Source organism: Panthera onca, chromosome F1 (genome assembly GCF_046562875.1).
Source record: "Panthera onca isolate mPanOnc1 chromosome F1, mPanOnc1 haplotype 2, whole genome shotgun sequence".
NCBI lineage: Eukaryota > Metazoa > Chordata > Mammalia > Carnivora > Felidae > Panthera > Panthera onca.
In genome coordinates, this window is record NC_138355.1 from 62,663,798 (window position 1) to 62,688,328 (window position 24,531).

Here is a 24,531-nt window from a genome sequence, read left to right on the forward strand (position 1 = left end):
AAGCAATATTTAATAGAAATTTTAAAAAATCCTTGTTCCCATACGTATTAGCAAGTGATAAGATAATCTTACATCCTTAGGCTAGAAGACTTCCCTTCCTTGAGCCCCAGCTTTTCACGGCTGTGGCAGGATTATGAACATATTACCACAGCAGACGTTTTCCCAACTTCACATAAACAAACCGCCTCTGGGGGCGTGAGGAGGGGCGCTTACTATCCGTCACCTCTCTCGTCTAGTAGGAACAGGCTACTTCTTTTAGATAAAGACTCAAAAGGAAGCGATGGAGTCAGGTTTAGGTATGAGGCTAGTGCCAGGTAGGTTTTTATTATATTTAGAAAAAAAAAAAGTAACTGAAAATAAAGGTCACTCAAAATGAACGAGAGTTTTTAAACAGCCTATGATTCTTCAATGGCAGCATTTGGACCCCCCGCCCAAGCCGGTTTTAACCCAACCAAGATGCTGGAAGGCAGAACACACGGTTGTGCCCAGCAGGCCAAGGAGGGCTATGGAGCCGATGGCGCCCCGACTCCGCTTGCTGGGTTCTGTAACAGAAGAAAGGGAGGTGACTGGGGGTGTCCCCGAAAGGACAGTGCTTCCAATATCCACACGCCACCCTACCTGAGGCCTCTCGGGTTGCACCTCAACTGTCTGGTCTCACGAGGTCAACCAACCTCTGGCCGAAAGCTGTCAGGATGTCAGATACTACACGCAAAGAAACATGCCACGACTGGGGCACCTGGGTGGCTCGGACGGTGAAGCCTCCGACTTCGGCTCAGGTCATGACCTCACGGTTCGTGGGTTCGAGCCCCGCGTCAGGCTCTGTGCTGACGGCTCGGAGCCTGGAGCTGCTTCAGATTCTGTGTCCCCCTCTCTCTCTGCCCCTCCTCCTCCCCCCCACTCGCGCGCTCTCTCAAAAGTAAATAGAAACATTTAAAAAAATGTCACAATAGTATTGTTTGGACCTTAAAAAAACGATGGGATAATAATCAGAGCAACTTTGCTCCAGGACCTTTGGGCGTGTTCCCCCTCTTTCAAAAGCACAGCCAAAGGAATCTTCCTCCCCCTTCTCTCTCGGGCACACTACTGACAGTAGGGAATTAGGAGTGGGGGCTCTGGAGTCAGGCTGCCTGGGTGTGAGTCTGGCTAACTAGTGGACACTGGTAAGTGCTGAGCCTCAGTTTCCCCATCTATACAACAGGATAATATCATCTATATCCTAGAAATGCCATAAGGTTCGACACCATATGCAAAGGTCTTAGAGCAGCAAGTGACACAGAAAGCGCTCAGTAAAAACAAGTTTTGTTAGTCTTGAAAACTTAGCAGAAAGAAGATACCAGACCTTTCACCTAAATATCAAGTTACTCCCCCTTTTCTTAAAGCCCTGCTAAGAAGAAAACTAGAGTCGCATAAGATTTGAAATTTGTTTCCCTGGCAGACGTCCGTGCGCACTTACCTCCTGTGTAATAACCATACGCGTAGAGAACTCGTCCCACGATCCAGGCCAAGCCCAAGCCGGAAGCTACACGCTAAAATAGAAGGGCTGTGTTAGGATCAGCATTCAAGAAACAGCCACATGTTCTTTAACATCTAGGGTTTTGATGGCACAGTGTGTTAAGAAAATAGTGCTTTCCCGGTTATGGGAAGATACCAAACTTCGCGTGAGAGGGAGGTTATTTGTCTCGGGAACATCAGAGATTTGTGATCCCTCTACAAACCCCTCACAGACAGGGGAGAGGAGTGCCAGCCTCGATGGAAGGAGCCCCCCCCCCCCCCCCCAGCCCTGGCTTGGGAGAGGGAGAGGCAGGCCTGGGGCTCGAAGGGTGAACCCCAAGCCCGGTCGTCTCCCATGGGGCTGTGAACAGGAGGCAGCCTGGGACCCCTGCCCCCGCATCGCTCCGTGAGGCTCCCCGCCAGGGTCGGGGGGGTTGGAAGGGGGCTGTGCTGCGGCCGCACAGGGGCGAGGGGCTCCGCGAGAAAAGGTGGACGTGACATGTGGTGCTGTCACCCCAGCACAGGAGGTGTTGGGAGGGGGAGGTCTTCCCCTTCCCATTACGCCTGAGAGAGTAAAACTCCTGCAAGATGAACAGTCCTACTGGGCACCATCCTGGGGTGACCGTTAGGTCAGAAGGAGTCTGGAGAAAAAGGGAGGCTGTGCGGGAACGTGCAACATCGCTCGTCACGGTCTCCAAGTGCATCACTGGGGGCAAGGTTAGTAGCTTAGGACTTTGTTTAGTTGATTTGGGGTAAAGTTCACGATCAGGTGCGTGAAACCACTAAAAACACAACCCCAGGCCCGTAAGTCACCACGTGCAAGCTGGTCTCTGCCAGGCCGTGCCAGACTAAGGCTGCAGAGTTACCATCAACCTCGGACCCATGTACTCGTCGTCCTAGCAGTTCTCAGAGTATTTTAAAGACCGAAGCACCGGGAATGGCGTCTGGGGAAGAGGGACGGGAAAGGGGATGCGGGTGACAGCGGGTGACGCCTAGCTGGAGAGACCAACTAGTCTATTTAGCCGGGCTCGTCCAGTCACGTGCAAGGATTGGGGCCCCTTAGAGGCACAGGAAGAAGTGTCTTCTCGGGGCGCCTGGGTGGCTTGGTCAGTTAAGCGTCCGACTTCGGCTCAGGTCATGATCTCACGGTCCGTGAGTTCAAGCCCCGCATCGGGCTCTGTGCTGACAGCTCGGAGCCTGGAGCCTGTTTCGGATTCTGTGTCTCCCTCTCTCTCTGCCCCTCCCCTGTTCATGCTCTGTCTCTCTCTGTCTCAAAAATAAATAAACGTTAAAAAAAAAAATTAAAAAAAAAAAAAAGAAGTGTCTTCTCTAAGACAGCAGACGTGTCTCTGAAAACAATATGAACTTCAAGGCCATGGGCTACAGGTGTGCCATTCTGGGAGCTTCTAACAAAAGCACAAGGCCCTTCAGGTACCGACCAGAGGCTCACGGAAGGCTGAGGACCAGAAACGCAAAGTGTCAGCACTCTGGTCAGAATTAAGGGGAAACTAGGGGCGCCCGGGTGGCTCAGTCTGTTGAGTGTCCGACTTCAGCTCAGGTCACGATCCCACGGCTCGTGGGTTCGAGCCCCGCCTTGGGCTCTGTGCTGACAGCTCGGAGCCTGGAGCTGCTTCGGATTCTGGCTCTCCCTCTCTCTCTGCCCCTCCCCTGCTCACTTGCACGCTCTCTCTCTCTCTCTCAAAAATAAACATTAAAAAAAAAAAAAAGAATTCAGCGGAAATTGGTCCCTGAAAGGGAACCACGTTCTGTCCAGGACAAGACCCACTGGCACCTAATCGGGCATAGACACACCTGCTTTATTTAGGTTAAGGTGAAGTGCAGAGCATTTCTCTGGCCGACAAGGCTCCGCTCGCCCCTCAGGCCGCCTGCCCTTCTCCCTGTTCACCAGACAGACCCGGTGGGCTCCTGCCTCAGGGCCTCGCCCTCGCTCTTTGTCTGGAAGGTGTCTAAACACCTGCAGCACCTACTCCCTCACCTTCTTAACATTTTGCTTGACTCTCACTTCCTTTGCTTAAATGTCACCTCCGCAAGCAGCACGATCCTCACGTGACCACCCCGCTGACAGGTGTCTCCCGTCAGCATCACCTTCTAGCCTAGTCACATGCTGTACCCATTTGATTTCTGTCTGTGACTCCCAACTAACAGTAAGCCAGGGACCTTTGCCTGTTTTGTTCACTGTTGTAACCCCAGGGGACCAGTAAATGCTTGTGGCCAATAACAACTACGGACACGAACCCTCCAGAATCAGACAGACCTGGGTTCAAATTCTGATTCTTGTATTCTGTAGGTAGCTCTTTGCCCCGTGACAGTTACACAGTCCCCAAGAGGTTTCTCCTCACCTGTCAAAAGTGGGGAAAATTCGCCCTACTTTAAAGATTAGCTTTGTAAGAAGCAGCTGAATGCAATTCTTTTAAATAGACGTCGATGATGTTCAGTACGCGTTCCTTTCCTGCTGTCTCTTCCTTAAATAGCGCAGCGAACTAAATCCAAACAGATGAAACCCCCCCCCTGGAAAAACTTACCGGGTGGTAAACACCTCCAACAGCTAGGAAAAATAAGAAAGGAGGATACACTTCCAACCTGGAATAGACAGAGAACTTTTTTAGAAAGGGCCCCACTGACTTATGTCCTGTAAAACGAAGAGCCCCTTACTAACTTGCCAAGTTAGAAACCTGAGAATAAAACTGAACATGGAGGAGAGAGAGCAGCCCCACCACCAGGATCTACCCTCTCTTCTCTGCGTGGGAGTAAGGGTAACTCAGAACACACTGGGCAAAAGGCCTGGCTCTAACACGCCCACGAGGAAGGTCTTGGAGAATTTCAGTAGATTTCCTTCCCAAGCCCACAGCTGCCCCCTCCCCAGGGCTGGGAGATTCAAGCTCATCTCAGGACAGCTTCCAAATGCTCTAGATGGACGAAGCGATGCAAAAGACATTTTTGAAAAGATTATCTGAACCTCGCTATGCTAACAACTCACAATATTTAATCTGCTCACATACATATTTTTACGACACTTCAATAGTTTTTATTTTTTTAATTTAGTTATTTTGGGGGGCGGGGGCAGAGACAGAGAATCCCAAGCAGGGATTCTCCACGCTGTCAGCCTGGAGCCCGATGCGAGGGCTCAAACTCACAAACTGTGAGATCATGACCTGAGCTGAGATCGAGAGTCGGATGCTTAACTAAACCACCCAGGCGCCCCTTTTTACGACACTTTCAGCGAGGTGCCTTACTATGATCGTTCTCACAGCCGCTACTCAGCACACAGTGGTAAAGGCCGAGGCGCTGGGCAGAAAGCACGTACCCTACAGACACCCCCCCAGCACCCGGCAGGGCCAGCACTCACGTGTTCTGGTGGGCGCGCTGAATGCAGTTGAAAAGGTGCCCGTTTTCAGGGTCCGTGCTGTACATGGTCGGATACTGTGAAGACAAAGTCCGTGTGGATCAAATGGTCAAGAGTAGCACTCGGTGTTGAGTTACAATCAACCCTAAAAGATAACCTATCCTCAAGCAGCTTTTGTTATGCCCTTGACAGCTGATCGCTTTCTGCTTAAATATCTGCAGGGAGAAGGGTCTCAACTCCCAGAAGCAGATCCGATGCATTTCTGTCAATACCCGGTGCGAGGAATGTAGGTCTGTGCCGTAGTTGCACAAGGGACAGAGGCAGCGCGTGTTGCAAACTCCGTGCTCTTGACATGGTGCCATCACGGGTGAGTTTCCAGTACCTCACAAAGACACCACAGGGAAGTAGCTCCTTCCCCAGAGTGATCCAACGCCACAAGCTTTTAAGAGTTTCCTTAATGGGGGAACAGTAAGTGTGTGAGAATTTTCATGGACACGTCCATTAAAAAAAAAAAAACAAACGAAAATCAATATATGAAAACTTTAAAAGAAGCTCTAGTCAGAGAGTCTAATTATAAGTTGCTAAACAGAAATAGACGTTTAAATGTGCTCACCAGGGACAACCTCGGTAATTATCCCTTTTAGATCATCTGGAAATACATAAAGGGAGCATTAAATAGAGCTCCTTTTTGTGTCCAATGTCTGAGCTCAGGCTAACCTCAGCAACACATGCTTCTTCACTATTTGGGAAACAAAATCACCTTAAGACATCACTTTTATTTATTTTATTTAAAAAAAAATTTTTTTAATGTGTATTTATTATTGAGAAACAGAGACAGAACATGAGCCATGGGAGGGGGAGAGAGAAGGGGAGACACAGAATCCGAAGCAGGCTCCAGGCTCTGAGATGTCAGCACAGAGCCTGACGTGGGGCTCAAACCTACAAACCGCGAGATCATGACCTGAGCTGAAGTCAGCCGCTTAACCAACTGAGCCACCCAGGTGCCCCAAGACATCACTTTTAAAGTGGCACACCAGGAAACACTGTTGCCATTCAGCCCTCTCTAGCTTATTTTATTATTTATGTAAAAAAAAAAACCCCAGGTACAATGGACATACCTTATATTATTTTCAGATATATAATGTAACGATTCGATGTATGTATGTATTGTGAAACGATCACCATAGTAAGTCTAGTTACTATCTGTCACCCCACAGAGTTGCAGATTTGTTTCTCTTTTGATGAGAACACTTAAGAGTCGCTTTGTCAGCAACTTTCAAACATGCAGTATAGAAAAATTAATTATAGCCACCATGCTGTACATTTTAGCTTTTTTTAGGTTCCATATGTGAGATCATGCAGTGTTTATCTCTCATTTATTTCACTTAGCATAATGCTCTCAACGTCCATCCATGTCACAAATGGCAAGATCTCATTCTTTCTTACGGCTGAGTGGTCCACTGTGTATATATACCGCATCGTCTTTACCCACACATCCACCGATGGACACTTGGGTTACTTTTGTATCTTGGCTATTAGAGATAGTGCTGCGATGAGCATGGGGGTGCACATAGCTTTTCGAGTTCATGTTTTCACTTTCTCTGGATAAATACCCAGAATGGAAGAGCTGGATCGTATGGCAGTTCTATTTTTAATTTTTTTGCAGACCCCCCATACTGTTTTCCATAGTGGCTGAGCCAATTTACGTTCTCACCAACGGTGCGTTCCCTTTTCTCCCCATCTTCACCAGCTTTGGTCATTTCTTGTCTTTTTGAACACAGCCATTCCCACAGGTGTGAGGTGACAGCTCCTTGTGGTTTTGATTTGCATCTCCCTGATGATTAGTGATGATGTCGGGTACCCTTTGATGTACCTATTGGCCATTGGTATATTTTCTTTAGACAAACGTTTGTTCAGGTCCTCTGCCCGATTTTAAATTGTGTTGCTTGGTTTTTTCGCTATTGACTTGTGTGAATTATGTATCTTGGAAATTAACCCCTTATGGGATGTATGATTTGCAAATAGTTCCTCTCATTTAGTAGGTCGCCTTTTCAGTTTGTTGGCGGTTTCCTCTCCTGCACCGAAGCTTTTTGTTTTGATGAAGTCCCCCTTGTTGAACCCTCTTTAGAAAATAACTCTTCCCGGCACCTAGCTCCAGCCAAAAGCATCCTGTTCTTGTCCCAGCACACCTGGTCTTTCAACAGAAAAGACAAAGCGCAAACAAGATGGAAATTGCTCCCCAGCAGGGCCCCTCGGTTCCCCGCCTTCCTCCTGCCGGAAAGGGGCAGCGTTTCCAACGGGTATAGTTCAACTGCCACTGCTGACCGCTGGCGTCGCCCCTCTCCCTCCACAGCTGAAAACAAGCTCTAGCCCCAGCCAAGTCTACATTTCCACTCACCTCCACTTTGTACTTCTTTCGGGCCTTGGAAACGTTGATGGCCAGATGAGCTACCATGATAAAGCTGGCGGCGCCGGTCAGAACCACAAAACCATACTCCTTAGAGAGGACGGCCATGTTGGCTCTGTGGAAGGAAGAAGACATCAGGATACCAGCCTGCACAGTAGACGCCCACAGAGGGAGGCCTGGGGCCGTGCACTTCATTACCTGCAGAGGCATACCTAGCCCACAAAGGTGTGAGTACACAAGATGTTTCTAAGAGGCAGATGGAGACGTTCCTGTGTATCACGCAACAGAGTTTACAAGTTATTCAGGTCTGGGGTGTCTGGGTGGCTCAGTCAAGTAAGCGTCCAGCTCTTGATTTCAGCTCAGGCCACGATCTCACGATTCCTGAAAGTCCGGCCACCCCCCGCTGCCACGGGGCTCCGTGCTGATAGCTGGGAGCCTTCTTGGGATTCTCTCTCTCTCTCTGCCCCTCCACCCCAAGATAAATAAACAGACTGAAAAAGTATACAATCATATCATAACATGTTCTCTTCTGATGAATGTTACATTTACGAGATGTAGCTATACCTCTGCAGTAGTCATTGCTATAGAAAGATACAGCTGCTAAAAACTATGTTTTTGAAAAAGGAGTTTAACATGGCAAAATCCTAAAGGATATATTCAACTGTAGAGAGGGGGTATGGAGCGAGGGAGGAGCAGAGGGGGAGAGAGGGGGAGAGAGGGGGAAGGAGGGAGACGGAAGCAGGATATGAAACAGTAAGTATACCACGATTCCAAGTTCTTTGTTTGTATGTCTGTTGGCGTGGGGGACACTGTGAGAGCAGGGGGTCGGGACTCCCTTTGATCCTGGGGCACACTCTGGTATAGCAGCGGAGGCATCACAGGTAGGAGACCCAGATCTAGTGCTTTGAAAGCAGAGCATGGCTTTGGAGCCTGTCACGCTGCGAAGAGACCCAGCTCTGGGAGGCTCAGGGGAGCCCAGGCTGTTCATCGAATCCTCACTCCAAAACTAGCCCGTGACATGTTCTGCTGCCTGCAACTCCTCTTGAAATGCATCAAGAAATGACAACATAAACCAACAGAGCCAAATGTTAACTATGGAACCCAGGTGGTGGCTATAAGGATGTTCAGTGTATAATTCTTCCAACGTTTCTGTGTATTTGGAAAATCTCCCCATAGAATGCTTGGAGAAAAAGCTAATCTCAGCATTTTCAGTGTTCTGCAATCTTAGCTGCGTTAGCCACTGTTTTGCCCCAGAAGAAGAGAGAAGAAACAGACTGGCCGTCAAGGAGAAGAAAACTTCGCAGCTGGGAGGAAACCCTCATCATCTCAAGGTAAACTCGTGCTGCCCCCCAACCTCTCTGAGCTTTGGTCACGGGATGGAGACGGGCGAGGACAGGCAGGACACAGGGAAGAGGCAGTGCTTCCTGGGACCCTTACTGCCCACCCACCGTGCACGAGGCTGTCCCAGGCAAGCAGCTCCTGTGTGTTCTGCACTCAGTTTACAACGTCCATCTCGATGACAGGCTCGCTGCAATCTCACCTGTAAGCCCGGGAGGGGCTACCGAGCCCCAAGGTGTTTCCAGTCACCCTGACCATACGGTGAGTTACCCCTGTGTCCAGAGAGTACCCAGAGGGGAAATCATGTGCCCAAGGTCTGAAATGGAAAGCATCAGAGCTGGGTTTCAAATTTAGATTCCAATTTGGTTCCAATGTCCCCTTTTAAGCCCATTTGCAAACTGAGAAGTGTCCCAGCACTTTCCTCAGTGTGGGATTTGGGGGCGCCTCAGTGGCTCAGTTGGTTAAGAGTCCAGCTTTAGCTCAGGTCACGATCTCGCAGTTCGTGGGTTCGAGCCCCACGTGGGGCTCAGTGCTGACAGCTCAGAGCCTGGAGCCTGCTTGGGATTCTGTGTGTGTGTGGCTCTCTCTCTCTGCCCCTCCTCTGCTTACATGCTATCTGTCTCTATCTCTCTCTGTCTCAAAAATAAACAAACATTAAAAAAAAAAAATACGTTTTGCTTAGGTCTGAAAAATGACATTTGGGGCTGAAGTCCCCAAAAGTCTGTCCCCCACCTGCCACGATCCATAGTTCTTACCAGTGTCCCCCTCCTACATTCTTTACGGAGCTGCTCCGGAGGGGCGCCCACCCCACCTCACCCGGGTGGGGGACACACCCCCAAAAGCCATCTGCATGACTCAGCATAGGAAGGGCCTCCTGGCCACCATGTCCCCACCATCAGGTATGGCAGCAGCAAGCAGTCAGGCTGCCCTCCAAACTTCCCTGCTCTCATTCTCTCGTAGAAGTAGTTGCTTCTGAAATTCAGAGTCAGCTTGCGGAGGAAGCTTCTGTACTAGTTATTAAAATAAAAACACAGGGCGAATTCCGAACGCCTCTTTGAAGATAAAAATGACCGAGCCTTCCAATCTATCTGATGTCCATTGAGTTCAACACACTGGGGCCAAACAGGTCACTGAAAATGAAGCTGTCACTCGCTCTGTCAGAAGCCACCTGTTTAAGGACAATGAAGGAAGCACACTTGGCTTAGGTCCCAGTTTGCGAGTTGAGAGGCCTGGACCGAGAACCCCATCTCCAGAGCCCTGCCTTTTCACTTGGCAGAAAAGGAAATCGAGGTTCATGTGGATGAGAAGAGAACGAAGACCAGAGCAGGTTTTAGAATTCTTCTCCGAATGCTCAGGCACAGGCAAAACAGTAGAATTTCATGGCTTAGTCACTGACCTTGGAGTTTCTGGTTTGCAAGGGTTTGGGATACAAGCGGCTGAGTGGCAGGACAGATAAGCACCTCTTGGCTGAATGTTTCTGTGGCAAAGCAACGAACACTCAGGCGACTGCTCAAAAATTCACAATTAGGAATTAATATTTACTACTGAGCTCCTCTTGCAAAGGATACATGCAATCTGGGAGTTTAAACCTAGTAGGCTTTCACACTCTAGTGAAAGTTACCTTCCCCCCACCTTGCTATGCTGACTGTGGTATTAGGGAAAAGGGGGCAGGCAGAGCCGGGAACACAAAGTACCTCTGAAGGGCAGAGAACGTACAGGAAGGGGGACCCAGAGTCCAATGCTAGAGTGGGTGGCTCGCAAAAGACCACATGATCAGCTGTGGGACAGTGAGTGTGTCAGATCCTCTCCCTGCAGGAGCCCTGGACACACCCGCAAAGGTGCAAGAGCAAAGTCCAGGAAGCCGCCTGTGGGAGGGGCCCTCCTGACACCCCCTCACGCTCGCTCCCACCGAGTGAGGACCCCCGCTTCATACAGCCTGGCAGTCAGCACTTCCAGCACCAGCTGGTGTGATCGGGGCTAGACCAGACAGCAGCCAGTTACAAGCTCCCCCGCGGGGCGACTGTGCTTGTCTGGCCCCTCCACGCCGGGCACAGCCTGTGCCTACTGACACCTGCAGAATAAACAAAGCAAGCCGCAAGTCCAGGTGGCTTTCGGGAATCATGCCTCCAGCTCACATAATGCTCGTCGCCGAGCACAGAGCCAGGCATCAAGTAGGCGCTTAAGCAATTCAAGTCTCCTTTTGTTCCCCTCACAAGTATCTACTGAAACCTCTGAAGCAGAGAAAGAGGAGGTCAGAACACAGAAAAAGGCTCTGTCCCCACTGCGGTTTGAAAACAGAAATCCAGCAGGGACTGGAAAATGGGTAAGGCTTGTCCTTTAAGGAGAGAATCAGCTTAATTCACTTAGGGTTCCAAAAAAAAAAAACCAAACCAACCCCGATCTTTTGCTGAATCCTTCTATTCGGAGGACTCGAGGGCAGAGACGGACGTTCCCACCCCTTAAAGATTGGCCTCTGTGGGCTCAGGTGCAGGTGTGCGCACTGGTGAAGTGGAGGCAGCTCAGTTCACAGTGGCCACACCCCAGGCAGCGGCAGCCACACCCGAGGCTGTCCCAGCCTGGAGCCAGCAGATAGCCCCAGGGCAGTGGCTTCAGGACCTCTCCCGGTGAACACTCAACATTTTGTTGATTACATACCTGCTCTGTGTTAATAGCAACCCTTTTATTGAGGCAAGAAGATGAGGTTGTCTTGGGGGTGGGAGCTCTGCCCTAGACTTGGGTCTTTGTGGCACCAGATACACGGCACGTGGTGCCCAACCACCAACGCAGGTATGGGTTCCTTTGCAACCCACTTAGCTGTGTAATGGCATTTGTTAATTGTCACCCTCCAGCTGAATACATCAGAAATTATAATTTGTATAAATAGAAATTCACTTAGGTACGTATTTAAATGTACCTAGTTTGCACTATTACACAGAGGGGGAAGTGTAAAATAGAACCATCTGGAGAGCAGCCTAACAACGGGCATGTTCTTGACATCGTTTGTGCCTTTTGATTCATGAACTCCACTGGGAACGTAGCTGGAGGTGACAATCAGAAACTCAGACAGATTTGGTTCAAAGGCATTCACCTGAACAGTATTTATAACAGCAGCGACAGAAATGGCACAATGACCAAGCAGAGAGGACTAATTAATGCACCCATAATACAGAATATTGTAGAACCATTAAAAATGGTGCACACACAAGTAAAGATGTTGAAACAGGCTTAACATACAGCATGTTACATTAAAAGAAAAACAAAACCACCTCAGAAAGTGTATACAGGGGCGCCTGGGTGGCTCAGTTGGTTGTGTCTGATTTTGGTTCAGGTCATAATCTCAGGGTTTGTGAGTTTGAGCCCCGCATTGGACTCTGCGCTGGCAGTATGGAGCCCCCCTGGGATTCTCTCTGTCTCAAAATAAAGGGGTAAACTTAAAAAAAAAAAAAAACTATTAAAAAGAAGTGTATGTAGTATATAATCTTAGTTTTCTCAATAACAGAAGAGAAAATATCAAAATCATAAGCATAATTATTTCTAGATGCGTAAATTACAGATTTCCCTTTGTACTTTTCTATCATTTCCAAAATGAGCAGACACATACCAAAAAAATTATACAGAAAGTGGCCTGACAATTAGGAATTGAGAAAGCAGAGGAACAGGCAATATGTTACGAATCCCATCATACCGCCCTATGTGACTTCTAGGCTGACCCTTGTCACTTACCTGCTCTGTGCAGTGCACGGGACAGGGCTGCAGTTGTGGAGGGACACTGAACTCAACCTGGTTCTCACCTTCCTAGCTGTTGTGTCCTTGGGAACATTCCTCCCTGCATTTCAGCAACCTGGGCTTCCTTCTTCCTTAGAGGGAGACAAGGGTGGTGCCCACCCACCCCTGTGGGTGTCTCCAGGAGGAAATGGGGGAGCCATTAATGCTCAGCAGGATGCCTGACACGTGGTAAACTCTCAACAAATGTTCCACATCGGGTTATATCACATATGTTAATGTTAATTTTGCCCTGATTCAGTTATGAAAGGGGATGCTTAACTAAGTGGCAATATACGTTTAAGAGTTTATAATTTAGGACTGCTATTTTAAAACAGCAAACTACACTTAAAACGATATACGTTCACTTCTTGTTCTGAGCTCTTAGACAGCTGTGTTAAAATCTCGGAAAAGCAGGAGGTATTCAGGAGGAAGCAGGTTTGTAGCGCTGACCGTGGAAATCAGCACACCGTAGTCATGGAAACCCTCATCGCAGCAGCGGGAGAGGCTCATCCCTGTGTGGGTGTGAGCGGGCACTCACTTATTCAAGTTTACCACTCACAGGTCCAGGGCTGGCGATGAAGAGATGAACACACCAGACTTTGGTCCCTGCCCTCATGAGGCTCATGTTCTACTGGGGGAAAAGGCAAATATAACACGTACCCAATTCAAGATTCCCCCCTTCCTAGCAGTGATCGGAAACTGGGGACAAAGGGGCTCCTGGGTGGCTCAGTCAGTTAAGCAGCTGACTTCGGCTCAGGTCATGATCAACACCGCTCATGAGTCCGAGCCCCTTGTCGGGCTCTGTGCTGACAGCTTGGAGCCTGGAGCCTGCTTCCGATTCTGTGTCTCCCTCTCTCTCTGCCCCATCCCCCACTCGTGCTCTGTCTCTATCTCTCTCTCAAAAATAAACATTAAAAAAAATTAAAACAAAAAAGAAACTGGGTACAAAAATACCCTTCAAAATGAAAGTGAACGTCTTGGAGAAAGGCAGAAATAGGACAGAAGCGTTTCTGTTCTTCCCTCCCTTATGAGTGTTTCAGAGGTGTAAGCTTTCAGTTAACTGTTTCCGGAGAGTTCTGGAGATGAGTCAAAAGAGTTTTTGAAAGAATATTAACTTGAAGGCTTAAAAGAAACCAGATTTTATTTTTAATGTAATTACTTATCACTCATGTAAAAGCAGAGATCCTTTCGGAACTTTACTCGTAACAGACTGTTTTCTGATTTGTCTGTTTCTATGGGAAAATCCACAGGAGCAGAGACAGCAGGAGTTCTGCAGTCAGATGGATGTGTGTTCAGACACTGGCTCTGCGAGCTTGGGAATGTTCTCTAATTTCTCTACAAAACAGAATACTAACTACGTGCTTCACAGGATGGTTTAAGGAATTAACTGAAATGAACTAGGTAAGCATCTGGTATGAGCATTTAATAAACGTGGGTCCAAATACGGAGGCATCTTGTAAACACTGCTAACTGTGCATGTCTACCCACATAAGTAACACTTCCTAAATAAGGAGATACTGATTTTTCTACAAATCAGTTAAGGTACTCCGACTTAGAAACTAGTGCTGGGTCGCCTGGGGGGCTCAGTCGGTTAAGCGTCCGACTTCGGCTCAGGTCATGATCTCACGGTGTGTGAGTTGGAGCCCCGCGTCGGGCTCTGTGCTGACAGCTCAGAGCCTCGAGCTTGCTTTGGATTCTGTGTCTCCCTCTCTCTCTGCTGCCCCCCACTCACGCTCTGCCTCTCTCTCTCTCTCTCTGCCTCTCTCTCTCTCAAAAATAAAAATAAACCTTAAAAAAAATTAAAAAAAAAGAAATTAGTTCTGAGACCATTTAAAATAGATTCGAATGTGGCAAAAGGCTGTTCTCTGTAGATTCCCAGTGTGGACAGCATAATGTGTCTAAGAACACTTAATTCACTTACTCAGTCACAACATGGAAAGCACTCACTATATGCCAGCACTGCAGAAGTGTGGGAGACACAGCAGTGGACAAGATGGGGTCCCCCTGTCCTTTAAGGAACCGACATTCTAAGGAGGACAGAAGACTGACCGGAAACATGCCAAGGGATCAATAAATATTTGAGACATTTAAACTTACACAATCTCATATGTCAATTATATCTCAGTTAAGACCAGGAAGACCTCCTTGCTAGGGCAACATTTGCAGTGACGCAGGAATGAGGAAGAAACACCAACAGGACATTTCGGGGGCGGGGGGAGAATATTCAAATCAGAGAAAGCAGCCAGTGGGCCCCTGGATGGCTCAGTCCGTTAAGTGTCCGACTTTGGCTCAGGTCATGATCTCAAGGTTCGTGAGTTGGAGCCCCGCAACAGGCTCTCTGCTGTCAGCACAGAGCCCACTTCGGATCCTCTGTCCCCACCCCGCCCCCCCACCGCGCCTCCCTACTTGCGCACTCTCTCTCAAAAATAAATATTTAAAAAAAAAACAAATTTATTAACAAAAAGAAAAAGCGGCAAGTGCAAAGCCCCTAGATGAGGGAAAGCCCGGCACACTGGTGGGCCAGGAAGGCAGCTGGTGTGGTCGGGCCCCAGGAGCTGATGGGAGTGGTAGGAGATGGGGTTAGAGAGGACAGACAGGTCTGGATTATGAGATGGACTCTAGGAGCAGAGTTAACAGCCATCACCTGCTGGTTCTCCCTCCAGGGACTAAGCTGAGAGGCAGAGAGGAGGAAAGGTGTGAGGGAGACTGTTATGTGTTAACAGAGGAAGTGTCACCTCCCAAATGCTCTTGGCTTTGGTGAGTGGGACCCCTTGACAGCCAGGTTTTTGTTTTTGTTTTTTAAGTTTACTTATTTATTTTGAGAATGAAAGAGAGTGTGAGTGGGCAAGGGGCAGACAGAGAGGGAGAGAGAATTCCAGTGCAGAATTCCCGTGCTGTCAGCGCAGAGCCCGACATGGGGCTCGATCTCACGAATCGTGACATCATGACCTGAGCTGAGGTCCAGTCAGACACCCAGCTGAGCCCCTCAGGCGCCCCAACAGCCAGGTTTCAGGGCAATGGTAGAAAGTGGAAGCCCATGTGTCAAGGGTTAAGAAGCAGTCTGTGAGGCAATACATCTCCGGCAGCCCTGCTCCTAAATTTGTTCCCGCTGCCCGATCCTGGTCCAGTGTTAAGTACTCCCCCTTCCTCCATGACACCTGCACTCCTGACCGACCCGCATGGGCTGCAGGCTTGCCTTTGAATGTCTGCACATTTGTTGCGCGCTCATCAGTGAGCTATTATAACATGTACCTTGCATACTGATCAATGAAAATAGTACACATTTCCAAATATGCTCCTTGAGGGCACAGAATCTGTCTCCTGCTGACGTCTTCTATAGTTCCTTCCATGAAGACGGAAACTCGATACAGTGCTGTCTTATGTTCTAGGTCAGTGGTTCTCAAACTTTAGCAGCATCAACGTCACCTGAAGCGTTTGTTAAAACACGCCCCACCCGCAGGTGGGGTCTCAGATCCCGAGGGGCTTAATGGGGCCTGGGGATCTACATTTCCAACAAGTTCCTAGACGATCATGCTGGTCAGGGGCCACATTTTATGAACCACTGTTCTAGGCAAAGATACAGTTTTCGGGAGGTGTTGATTTTATCCAATCCTAAAACCACTGGTAGAGTTCTGTCTTGGCGGTCCTATCTTGGCGGTCCACATTCTACCAACATCCTTGGAGGCTTGTGAGGGGCCCCCTTCTCTACAGCATCCTTAAGAACCCGATGGGCTGATGAGACCAGAGGATGTTCACAATCACACACCGAGGATGTGCCTGTCAGGAGACTGCTTTCTTCTTTCAGCTTGAACAGAGGGCTCAGACCAAAGCAACACAGGTAGGTAAGGCAGCTCAGTCTCTTCTGAGACTTCTCTTGTGAGCCTAACCTGGGACAGCTCGCAGATTCCCAGATCTCTCTTTCATGGTCACGATCACTTGCCAGACCAGATTTTCCCACCAGGCAAACGAGTCAGAGTTGAACACTCTTCATCTTTCGAGAGTGGTGGTCATTATGGTCCAGGATGAGCTCTTCAGATGATCGCTTCCAATGTCACGGGCCAAGCGTCCCTCAAATTCTAAACAATCGGCAACATGACTTCAGATGAAAGGCCTATTTAAGGATCCAGTGGGACCTCCATCTAACTCCCCATGGAATTCTTCATCCCATATGGCCGAAATAGCAAAATGGGGAATAATATTATCACTACATCCTGAACATCTACTTTAAGACCTACTGCTTCTCCTCTGTCAGGCCCATAATAGAGTTAACAGAAATTAACAATGTCCATAATGATCCTACGTGGTAGTTACTCTTATCATCCCCGTTTTACAGATGGGGAGACTGAGGCAAAGAAGAGTTCAGCAACTTGTCCAAGGTCCCATAGCCAGTGAGTACGGAGCTGAGGTCTGAACATAAGCAGACTGTCGGACAGCGAGGTCTAGCTCTTTGCTACTACATCCCTCTGCTGGCTTTGCTCCTTACCAAGGAGTTAGATTGCTTTCTCCCCCAGCCAGGGAGCAATGAGGAGGGTCACTTCTGCAGAACTCCTGCTCAGGGGCAGGACTGGAGCTGCACTGCAGGAGCAGAGCTGGGGAACAGAGCCAGGGCACGAGAGCCCAGGAGAAGGGAGAGGCAGATCCACGATCTTGGTCATACTTAACATACAGGATGGTGTTAGCTGCGAAGACAGTTTTACTTCTTTCCTTTCCATTATGGAAGCCTTTTTCTTTCTTTTGCTTGCTTGCTCTAATTAGAACTAAAACAGTGGCTTTTTTTTTTTTTTTAAGTTTATTTATTTACTTTAAGAGAGAGAAAGCAAACTGAGAGGGGTGGAGAGAGGGGAGAGAGAGAGAATCCCAGGCAGGCCCCACACTGCCAGCATGGGGATCGACCCCATGAACCGTATAATCATGACCTGAGCCCAAATCCTGAGTCAGACACAACCGACTGAGCCACCCAGACGCCCCGGAACCAGGACAGTGTTGAACAGAAGTGACATCTTTATCTTGATCTCTATCTTAGAGGGGGAAGCATTCCAGCCCTTCATCATTAAATATGTTAGCTGTGAGTTTTCCATAGATGCCCTTTTTGAGAATACTGCAGAAACCTAATTATTTCTAGAATATATTAAAAACATTTTTTAATGTTTATTTATTTTTGAGAGAGAGAGAGTGTGTGAGCAGGGGAGGAGCACAGAGAGACGGGAGACACGGAATCCAAAGCAGGCTCCAGGCTCTGAGCTGTCAGCGCAGAGCCTGAATGTGGGGCTCGAACCCACGAACCGTGAGATCACGACCTGAGCCGAAGTCAGATGCTCAACCGACTGAGCCACCCAGGCGTCCCTAGAATATATATTTTTTAAAACGGCAACACTTGTATTTGTAGCTTTTTTAATCTATCAGAGTATTTAATAGCCGAACATGGTTTTTTGAGGACATATCAAGGAGAGGAAAGAAAACTGGGAACAGTATTTTAGCAGGTGGGGTACGGGCCATGAGGCAGCAGAAAAGCCCAGGGGGAGATTAGAGAACAAGGGTGCCCAGCACCCTGGTAACCGGTGGGGCCACGGGACAGTGGGGGGCAGGAGCAGGGGCAGCACTGGGGCAACAACGTTCACTGCAGCCAGTGAGCGGGCACCCAGGCGACTTTAAGAAAGCCACAAGGCACCCCTGCAAAGGCTCCCCTGGGAAGGGGATCAAGCTTGGGTTTAGAGGAGAAGACACGCTCCATGCTAGTGCCTGAGTTAAGCAACACGGATTTTCATTAGGACCTCTGCCCGAGGTGGTCCCTTGAGGAATTTCCCAACAGACTCGCTGGAAACCTAACCACCCCAGTGCATACACGCGGTTCAACCTTCCTTCCAGTCCCTGCTGCCGCCACCCTTCCTGCCTTATCTCACTGGGGCAGGGGTTCCTCCAGTTACGAGGATTACCCAGAACACGTCCTGAACCACATTCATCAGAAGGCTCCTGGGGTAGAGCTCTCTTTCACTACTTACTCAAGTCCCTCTGGGCGGCCAGCGAAAATCCCCCAGGGCGCAATCAACACGGTACAAATGGGGCAAAAGGCAGGCTTTACAGATTTGGGAACCTGCCTCAAATTATTGCTTCTGAGCCATGAAGTTACATTAACTTATCTTTGCTTAAATTTAAAAAAAAAAAGTTTTTTAATGTTTATTTATTTTTTAGAGAGGGAGAGATAGAGCTTGAGTGGGGGAGGGGGAAAACACAGAATCTGAAGTAGGCTCTAGGCTCTGTCAGCACAGAGCCCGACTTGGGGCTCGAACTCACAAACCATGAGATCGTGACCTGTGCCAAAGTCAGAGGCTTAACTAATTGAACCACCCTTAATTGCGGCTCTTAATTTTTTTATTTTTTTTATTTTAGAGAGAGAGAGAGAGAGAGAGAGAGAGAGTGTAAGAAGAGAGAGGGGCAGAGGGAGGGAGGGAGAGGGGGAGGAGCAGGGGGGGGGAAAGAGAGAGAGAATCTGGACGTGAAGCCTGACACGGGGCTCCATCCCACAACCCTGGGATCATGACCTGAGCTGAAATCAAGAGTCGAACACTCAACCAAGCCACATGATCTTTAGCTAAATGAAATTAATTAGATTAAAAAAAGTTTTTTTAATGTTTATTTATTTATGAGAGAGAGAGAGAGACTGAGAGAGAAAGAGAGAGAGCAGCGCGGAGTGAGAATCCCAAGCAGGCTCCACGCTGTCAGCCCAGAGCCCGATGTGCAGCTCGATCTCCCGAACCATGAGATCATGACCTGAGCCGAAATCAAGAGCCGGACGCTTAACCAACTGGGCCACCCAGGTGCCCCTAACTGTCTTTTTTAAGGGAGAAAGGATTTCACCTTTCAGCTTTCTCTTTGCCCTCAAACAAGCAGATAAACGCCATCCTGGACCATGGTAACCCCTACTTCCATTCGCAAGACCGTTCTCCTCAAATTGTACTGTAATTTCTCAGTGGTGTCCTTTTTTCTACACGCACGAATGGGACGAAGATAAAGCACTCCCAGACTGACTTGGAGCTGTTCCCCAGCCTTTCCTTAAAATTCTCATTTGGCTCCCTGTGCTATTAATCCAATCTTCCTTACATATGGCCCCTTATCTTATGTGGCAAAGGCCACCATTTTCACAAGACTAACCCCGAAGACGGTGACTTTAAGGGCTGGTCTGATCGTCCCAAATGGACTTCCGTAAGTCCCCAATGCCGGAAGGTGGTTCAGAAACCTCTGAGGCCGTGCCGGGTGTCTGCTTAGCCTGCTTCAAGCTCCCCCGGGTAGCTGCCCAGCCTCCCCTCTGCCTCTAGGTGTTTCTACAAATGAACGGTTCTCCAAATCATCTCAGGCAGGGCAGCTGACCCCTCCTGAACCCATATAAAGCTCAAGAACCTGGAGGGAAACAACTCAAAAGGCATCTCCTGTTTCCATGATGGGAGAGAAAAGAGTCACAGGATTTCTTTTCGTCCATCCTACACTTTCAAAGTGCCAATTCTGGACGCTTCTACGTTAAACAGATGATAAGGTCTGTGTGAGTGTCTAAGTTTCACAAGACGGCTAGATTTTTTTTTTTTTTAAAGTGCATGGACGTTTAAGAGAAGGAATAATAACCCAGGTGAGGAAAAATACTGCCCACGGCTGCATTGCACATTTGGTAGATAGGTCTCCGAGGGCTAAACGTGAAGTTAGCTGAACGGGTATACCTTTACATATCCAGCACTCGGTCATTAACTCAGTGAGGGGAACAGCAGAGGCAGGTCAGAGTGGTACTTCCCCAGCATCTCAAGTTCTTTGATTCCTTGTCAATGTTCCTGGGTGAACATTTGGAAAGTGGAAGCTAGCTATCAGTGAGCAGGGTAGAAGATCTGTGCCCTAAAGATAAATGTGTTATAATCCAAATGTATTCAGCTTTATAGTTAAACGGCCACTGTCGGTGCTGAAAATAATTAATACCTAACTGCGCCGACCAGGAGTGGGGGAGGGCGGGATCAGCATGATGGCCAAGTTCCCGGGAAGAGTTCTGTGTGGGGTGAGTCTGCACGGACACAAATAAACCCCAGTAAGGCCAAGTGGGCTAATTATCTGCTGTCTTCTCTGGAGTCTGACTTCTGTATGAAAAGACACATGCCTGAATGGAACTGAATCTCCCCTGGAAGAAAAAACTGTTAATTCAGCTCCTCAGGAATCTAAGAAGAGTAGACTGTAACAAGACAGGACAAATTCTAGGTAAGCCTGCTGGTGTGATGGCGAACCTTCTCAGATTCTTGACACAAAAGGCTCTATGCGGCGAGAGTTCCTTGATGTGTCGGCACCTCACCCAGAAGCCCTGGGTCATGCTGGCCCATCTGGAGCACAGCCCCCTGGGAGACGTCATCCCAGCGACAGGCTGCGGGACATTTCCCATGGTCTGAAGGCACCGACCTCAGAGGACAAGGGAAAGAATGAGGAGAAGCCATGGGACGCGCAAGAAAATAAAAATCTCGTGGCAACTCATTGTGGAGCTGGTTTGATTAAAGTCAACGTAGGACAAACCATTTCACCTAAATGGAACGCTTGCCTTAAGCCCACACCTACCACCTTCTTCAGTATTGCTTCGGAATGATTCCTTCCCTGAATTATCCCCCACTACATACTGACAACATGTGAGGTGCGCAGGGCTACGAGGGTGATCGAGACTCAGAGAGAAGGTCTTGACCTTCTAGAAGACACAGTGAAATGGATGGAGACCACACAGAAAGGACCATGAAGCAGGAGGGTAACAGATTGAGAGCGAGGCTCTGAGGACATAAACTGTGATGTACGAGAGAGAACACAGGGAAGGAAAACAGCAAGTACACAACAGACAGGAAGGGGAAGCTGAGCATCAGAGAGGTTAAGTAATCTTGCCCAAGGTCACACAGCCATCGCAGAGGAAGCCTGGACTCCTACACAGCCAGACAGCCTGGCTCCTGAGTCTGTGCTCTCAACCCTTGCCTATACTGCCTCTTAATGAGAATGGAGAGCAAGTTTGACCACACCTGATCTCTTTTGCAATTTTTCTATCTCCCCCAAACTGTCTCCGGAGCATAAAATATATTCATAGGAATAGAGAGCTAATAATTAACTCCAAGTCTTTGACTGATTAAAGCCTCAGAACTTTCTAATTGGAAGGGAAAAAAAAAAAAAAAACTTGGAAAAGATCCAAAAAGTTACTTGTTTTTAAATTTCTTTTAATGAATGCAGGCACTGCCGGATGACAAGAGGAGAGATTACAGGAAGGGAAAACTTCCTCCGCTTTCAGGTGCACAGGTTTGCAAAGGAGCAAATCAACAGCAATTGGCACTTTTCATATCATGATTTCTACATAACCTGTGCCTTAACTGGCATTACATAGGAACTGAATGGAGGTCATGGGGAAACTAAGCCCTGACTTCCACAAGAGGAAAACAAAAATCTCGAATGAGTCACAGTGACACCAGTTGGGTTTTCCATCACAAAAAAACTGGGCGGACTGTAGTTAATTCCTAGCAGCTGCTGGGCCCTTGCTAGGGTACCAGACATTCTGGATGAAGGAACCCACCTGGGCTGCTGGCGCCTGCCTCAAACGGGAGTCTAACTCTTTGTACCTGACAGTACTTAGAATGAAGCTGTGCCCAAACCATCCGCGTTGCTCCGGCTGGAGAAGTAAAATACCACTTATCAAAAAAAGAGTGAGCTAAGGCACCGACGTATTAGAACCCGAGTTCCAGTTAATGAACAGCTCAACTCTGGAAAGAGCTCAGAGGGTAAACGGGGACTTAAAATCTCAAATGCAGAAATCCCTTAAAGGTATTTGCAAATGTTATTTGGAAGGTCGTGTAATTTTCCCGTCTCCTCGTTGCTGTTTTTCTCCTCACCAAGACGGATAGGTAGGTAGACACTGCAAGAGACAGGGAGGGAAGGAATTCTCCTTCCACAGTATCCTAGCCTTACTGCTGAACTCTTCTCTTTCAGGAGGATGGTATACTCATAAGGAGTATTAATGAATTCAGCTGCGCAACTGTAGCAATATGGAGATTCTTTTAAACATTGCTTAAAAATGGTTCGTGGTCGATTGTGGTTCACAGCGGTATTCTGCATACAGATTCAGAATATTTAAATTAAATATAGGGAACAATATGTTTCAATACAGCTACCTGTGCATGCAGTAGGCACTAATTGCATTTTGACAGCTTGGTCATCCACTTCATTCCAGATTGTTCCAGGGGCTTTTCAGCATGTCTCTGGATAATGAGGTTAAAGCCCTTTCTTTCATGGATGTTCAGTCCCTTTGCTGTCCTCCAGGTTAGGAAATTCCCTTTCATGACTGTGTCTCTTCAGGACTCTAGGCCAGCAGGAGGAAATCTAAATTAGGGGGAAGACTGCCATTCTCCAATTTTGTTCCCTCATCTAAAGCAGCCCCTGGCGTGCACTTTCTATAGCTGGCCACAGTATCCCTCTAGCAGATCTGTTTTATATATAGTAACATCGGTTCAGGAAAAAAAAAATTGCTTGACAATGTTCTATTTCTGTAACACTGTGTCACTTTGGAAGCTTAACAGAATGTCTTTCCAGGGGTGACAGTACTTCTTTGGATTTCATGGGGTTAGTTTTAGTTAGTTACATTTAACTGCGGTGAGAATAAACATTCTTGAATCCCTGACTAGGATACTGTGCTCTTAATTACTGAATTCATTAAACTAAAACAGCCTTGGAACTCTGACCAGTAACCTTGGGTGAAACTGCAGGCTCCCGGTGATCTACAGATTTCCCAAGAGAAGCCCTCGCTGCAGCTCCCACGCACAGAGGAAATCTCAAACCTGCGGCATTCCCACACGACCACGCCTAGGACCACAGCACCGGCAAAGAGCCATACGTCTGCACAGCAGTTGTGTCCTTCCCTCTAGGACTCCTTTTCTCCAGTCGAGGGATTGGAGAAAGCCCCAACTCCTTTCCTACATACCCTCTTGTCTCAGCTTTTCCTTTACCTCCTGTCCCCACACCCACTTGTCTCCTAAGCTACAAAGTAGCTTGTAAACTCGTGGCCCGAAAAGAAGGATAGCACAAGCCACAACTTCGGGGAATGACTCACGAATTCTCCAGCCCCCTTTTCACCGCTCTGTAGCTGCCCCACCGCAGTGGCTCTGGGGCTCCCTGCAGTGACACAGATAAGGAGGAAAGTGCTCTGAAATCCAGTGCAGAACCGTCCATAAAGAGTCCTCTTCCCCTGCGGGGTCTCCTGCTCTCAGGCAGCGGTAGGAAATGACCCACTTAAGGGTTCCAGTACTAATGGTCAAACGTTTCTATGAGGCAGAGCGAAAACAAACTCAATTCCCTGGGAGGCTCTCCCCGAGGGTTCCTAGCAACACATCCGCAGCAGGCGCAGGGCTCCCGGGGCACTTGTTACCGATCGGGCCTGCACCGCCCACCGCCCCTGCAGTGTCCTGTCCGCCCAACCTCTGCACCAGAGGGGCACTTGGCAAGGTCAGGTGGGCTCTGGGAGGCAGAAACAAGGAGCGCCGGGTCTGCACAGCCCCGGGAGAGGAGGAGAGGAAAGGAAGGAACTGAAGGGCTGACCTTGAGAATCTCCCTGCCTGACAGACAGCGAGGTGGGCCCCATTTCGACGCTCCAAACCTATTCCATCAGGGGGGAGGGTGCAGGGATGGTGGAAGGCAAGGGGAATGGAAAGGTAGACAGAGGTGTATAGACCAGAAGGGGGAAAAGGAGGGCGTCCCTGGTCAGCTCGGGATGGCAGAGGTATGGGCAGTGCCCAACGCAGGAGCTGAAGTGACCCGGGGGCCGGCGCTCCTCGCTGTCCGTAGGTGTCGGCACTCACCTGGATCACCTTCGCTCGGCTGGTGCAGACCTGGTGCAGACCGCAGCTTTGCAGCGAAGTGAAAGTGCCGCGCCCTTGGCCACTGGCAAGGAGGGGCGTGGCCGGGACCAGGCCCCGCCCCCGCCAGAGCCCCCGCGAAACCACGCCCCCAGGGCGGGGCATCCGGCGCACCTTCTGAGTTGTGGGCTCCCAGCCCCAGTTCAGTGCTTAGGCTGCGGAGACTGAATTTTCTGTCTCCTCACGCCTGTCCACGCATTTACCCCACCTACTCCCCAGTCCGTTTATTAGTCCCCTTCCGCAAATGGCTCCGTGGCCGCGTTCCCAAACTG

At 48.8% G+C, this 24,531-nt stretch overlaps 1 protein-coding gene and 1 non-coding gene across 4 annotated transcripts; both read right to left on the minus strand.

The window, feature by feature from the left end:
- Nucleotides 1-291: 291 nt before the first annotated feature.
- MGST3 (microsomal glutathione S-transferase 3) lies at nt 292-24,379 on the minus strand. Of its 3 annotated transcripts, none has more exons than XM_060644427.2 (6): nt 24,203-24,335; nt 7,254-7,377; nt 4,859-4,932; nt 4,035-4,092; nt 1,454-1,526; nt 292-542 (listed from the first exon to the last, which is right to left on the minus strand). In XM_060644427.2, the coding sequence occupies exons 2-6, from the start codon at nt 7,368-7,370 to the stop codon at nt 406-408; spliced, it is 459 nt and encodes a 152-aa protein (XP_060500410.1). In that variant the 5' UTR covers nt 7,371-7,377; nt 24,203-24,335; the 3' UTR covers nt 292-405. The 3 variants fall into 3 exon arrangements, with proteins under 3 accessions (XP_060500410.1, XP_081648060.1, XP_081648059.1); XM_081791934.1 differs by lacking the exon at nt 24,203-24,335 and adding an exon at nt 9,494-9,750; XM_081791933.1 differs by lacking the exon at nt 7,254-7,377 and having other exon boundaries at nt 24,203-24,379.
- TRNAR-UCG (transfer RNA arginine (anticodon UCG)) lies at nt 17,619-17,704 on the minus strand. Its single transcript has one exon. It is a non-coding gene; the product is annotated as a tRNA-Arg (tRNA).
- Nucleotides 24,380-24,531: the final 152 nt, after the last annotated feature.

What these genes read in the sequence shown, in the direction of transcription:
- MGST3 (XM_081791933.1), bottom strand. Translation starts at nt 24,364, where the DNA reads ATGCCCCGCCCTGGGGGCGTGGTTTCGCGGGGGCTCTGGCGGGGGCGG. An exon ending in GCCGAGCGAAGGTGATCCAG is followed by an intron (nt 4,933 to 24,202) that starts GTGAGTGCCGAC and finishes TTGTCTTCACAG; the next exon opens with TATCCGACCATGTACAGCAC. An exon ending in GTATGGTTATTACACAGGAG is followed by an intron (nt 543 to 1,453) that starts GTAAGTGCGCAC and finishes CTTCTGTTACAG; the next exon opens with AACCCAGCAAGCGGAGTCGG.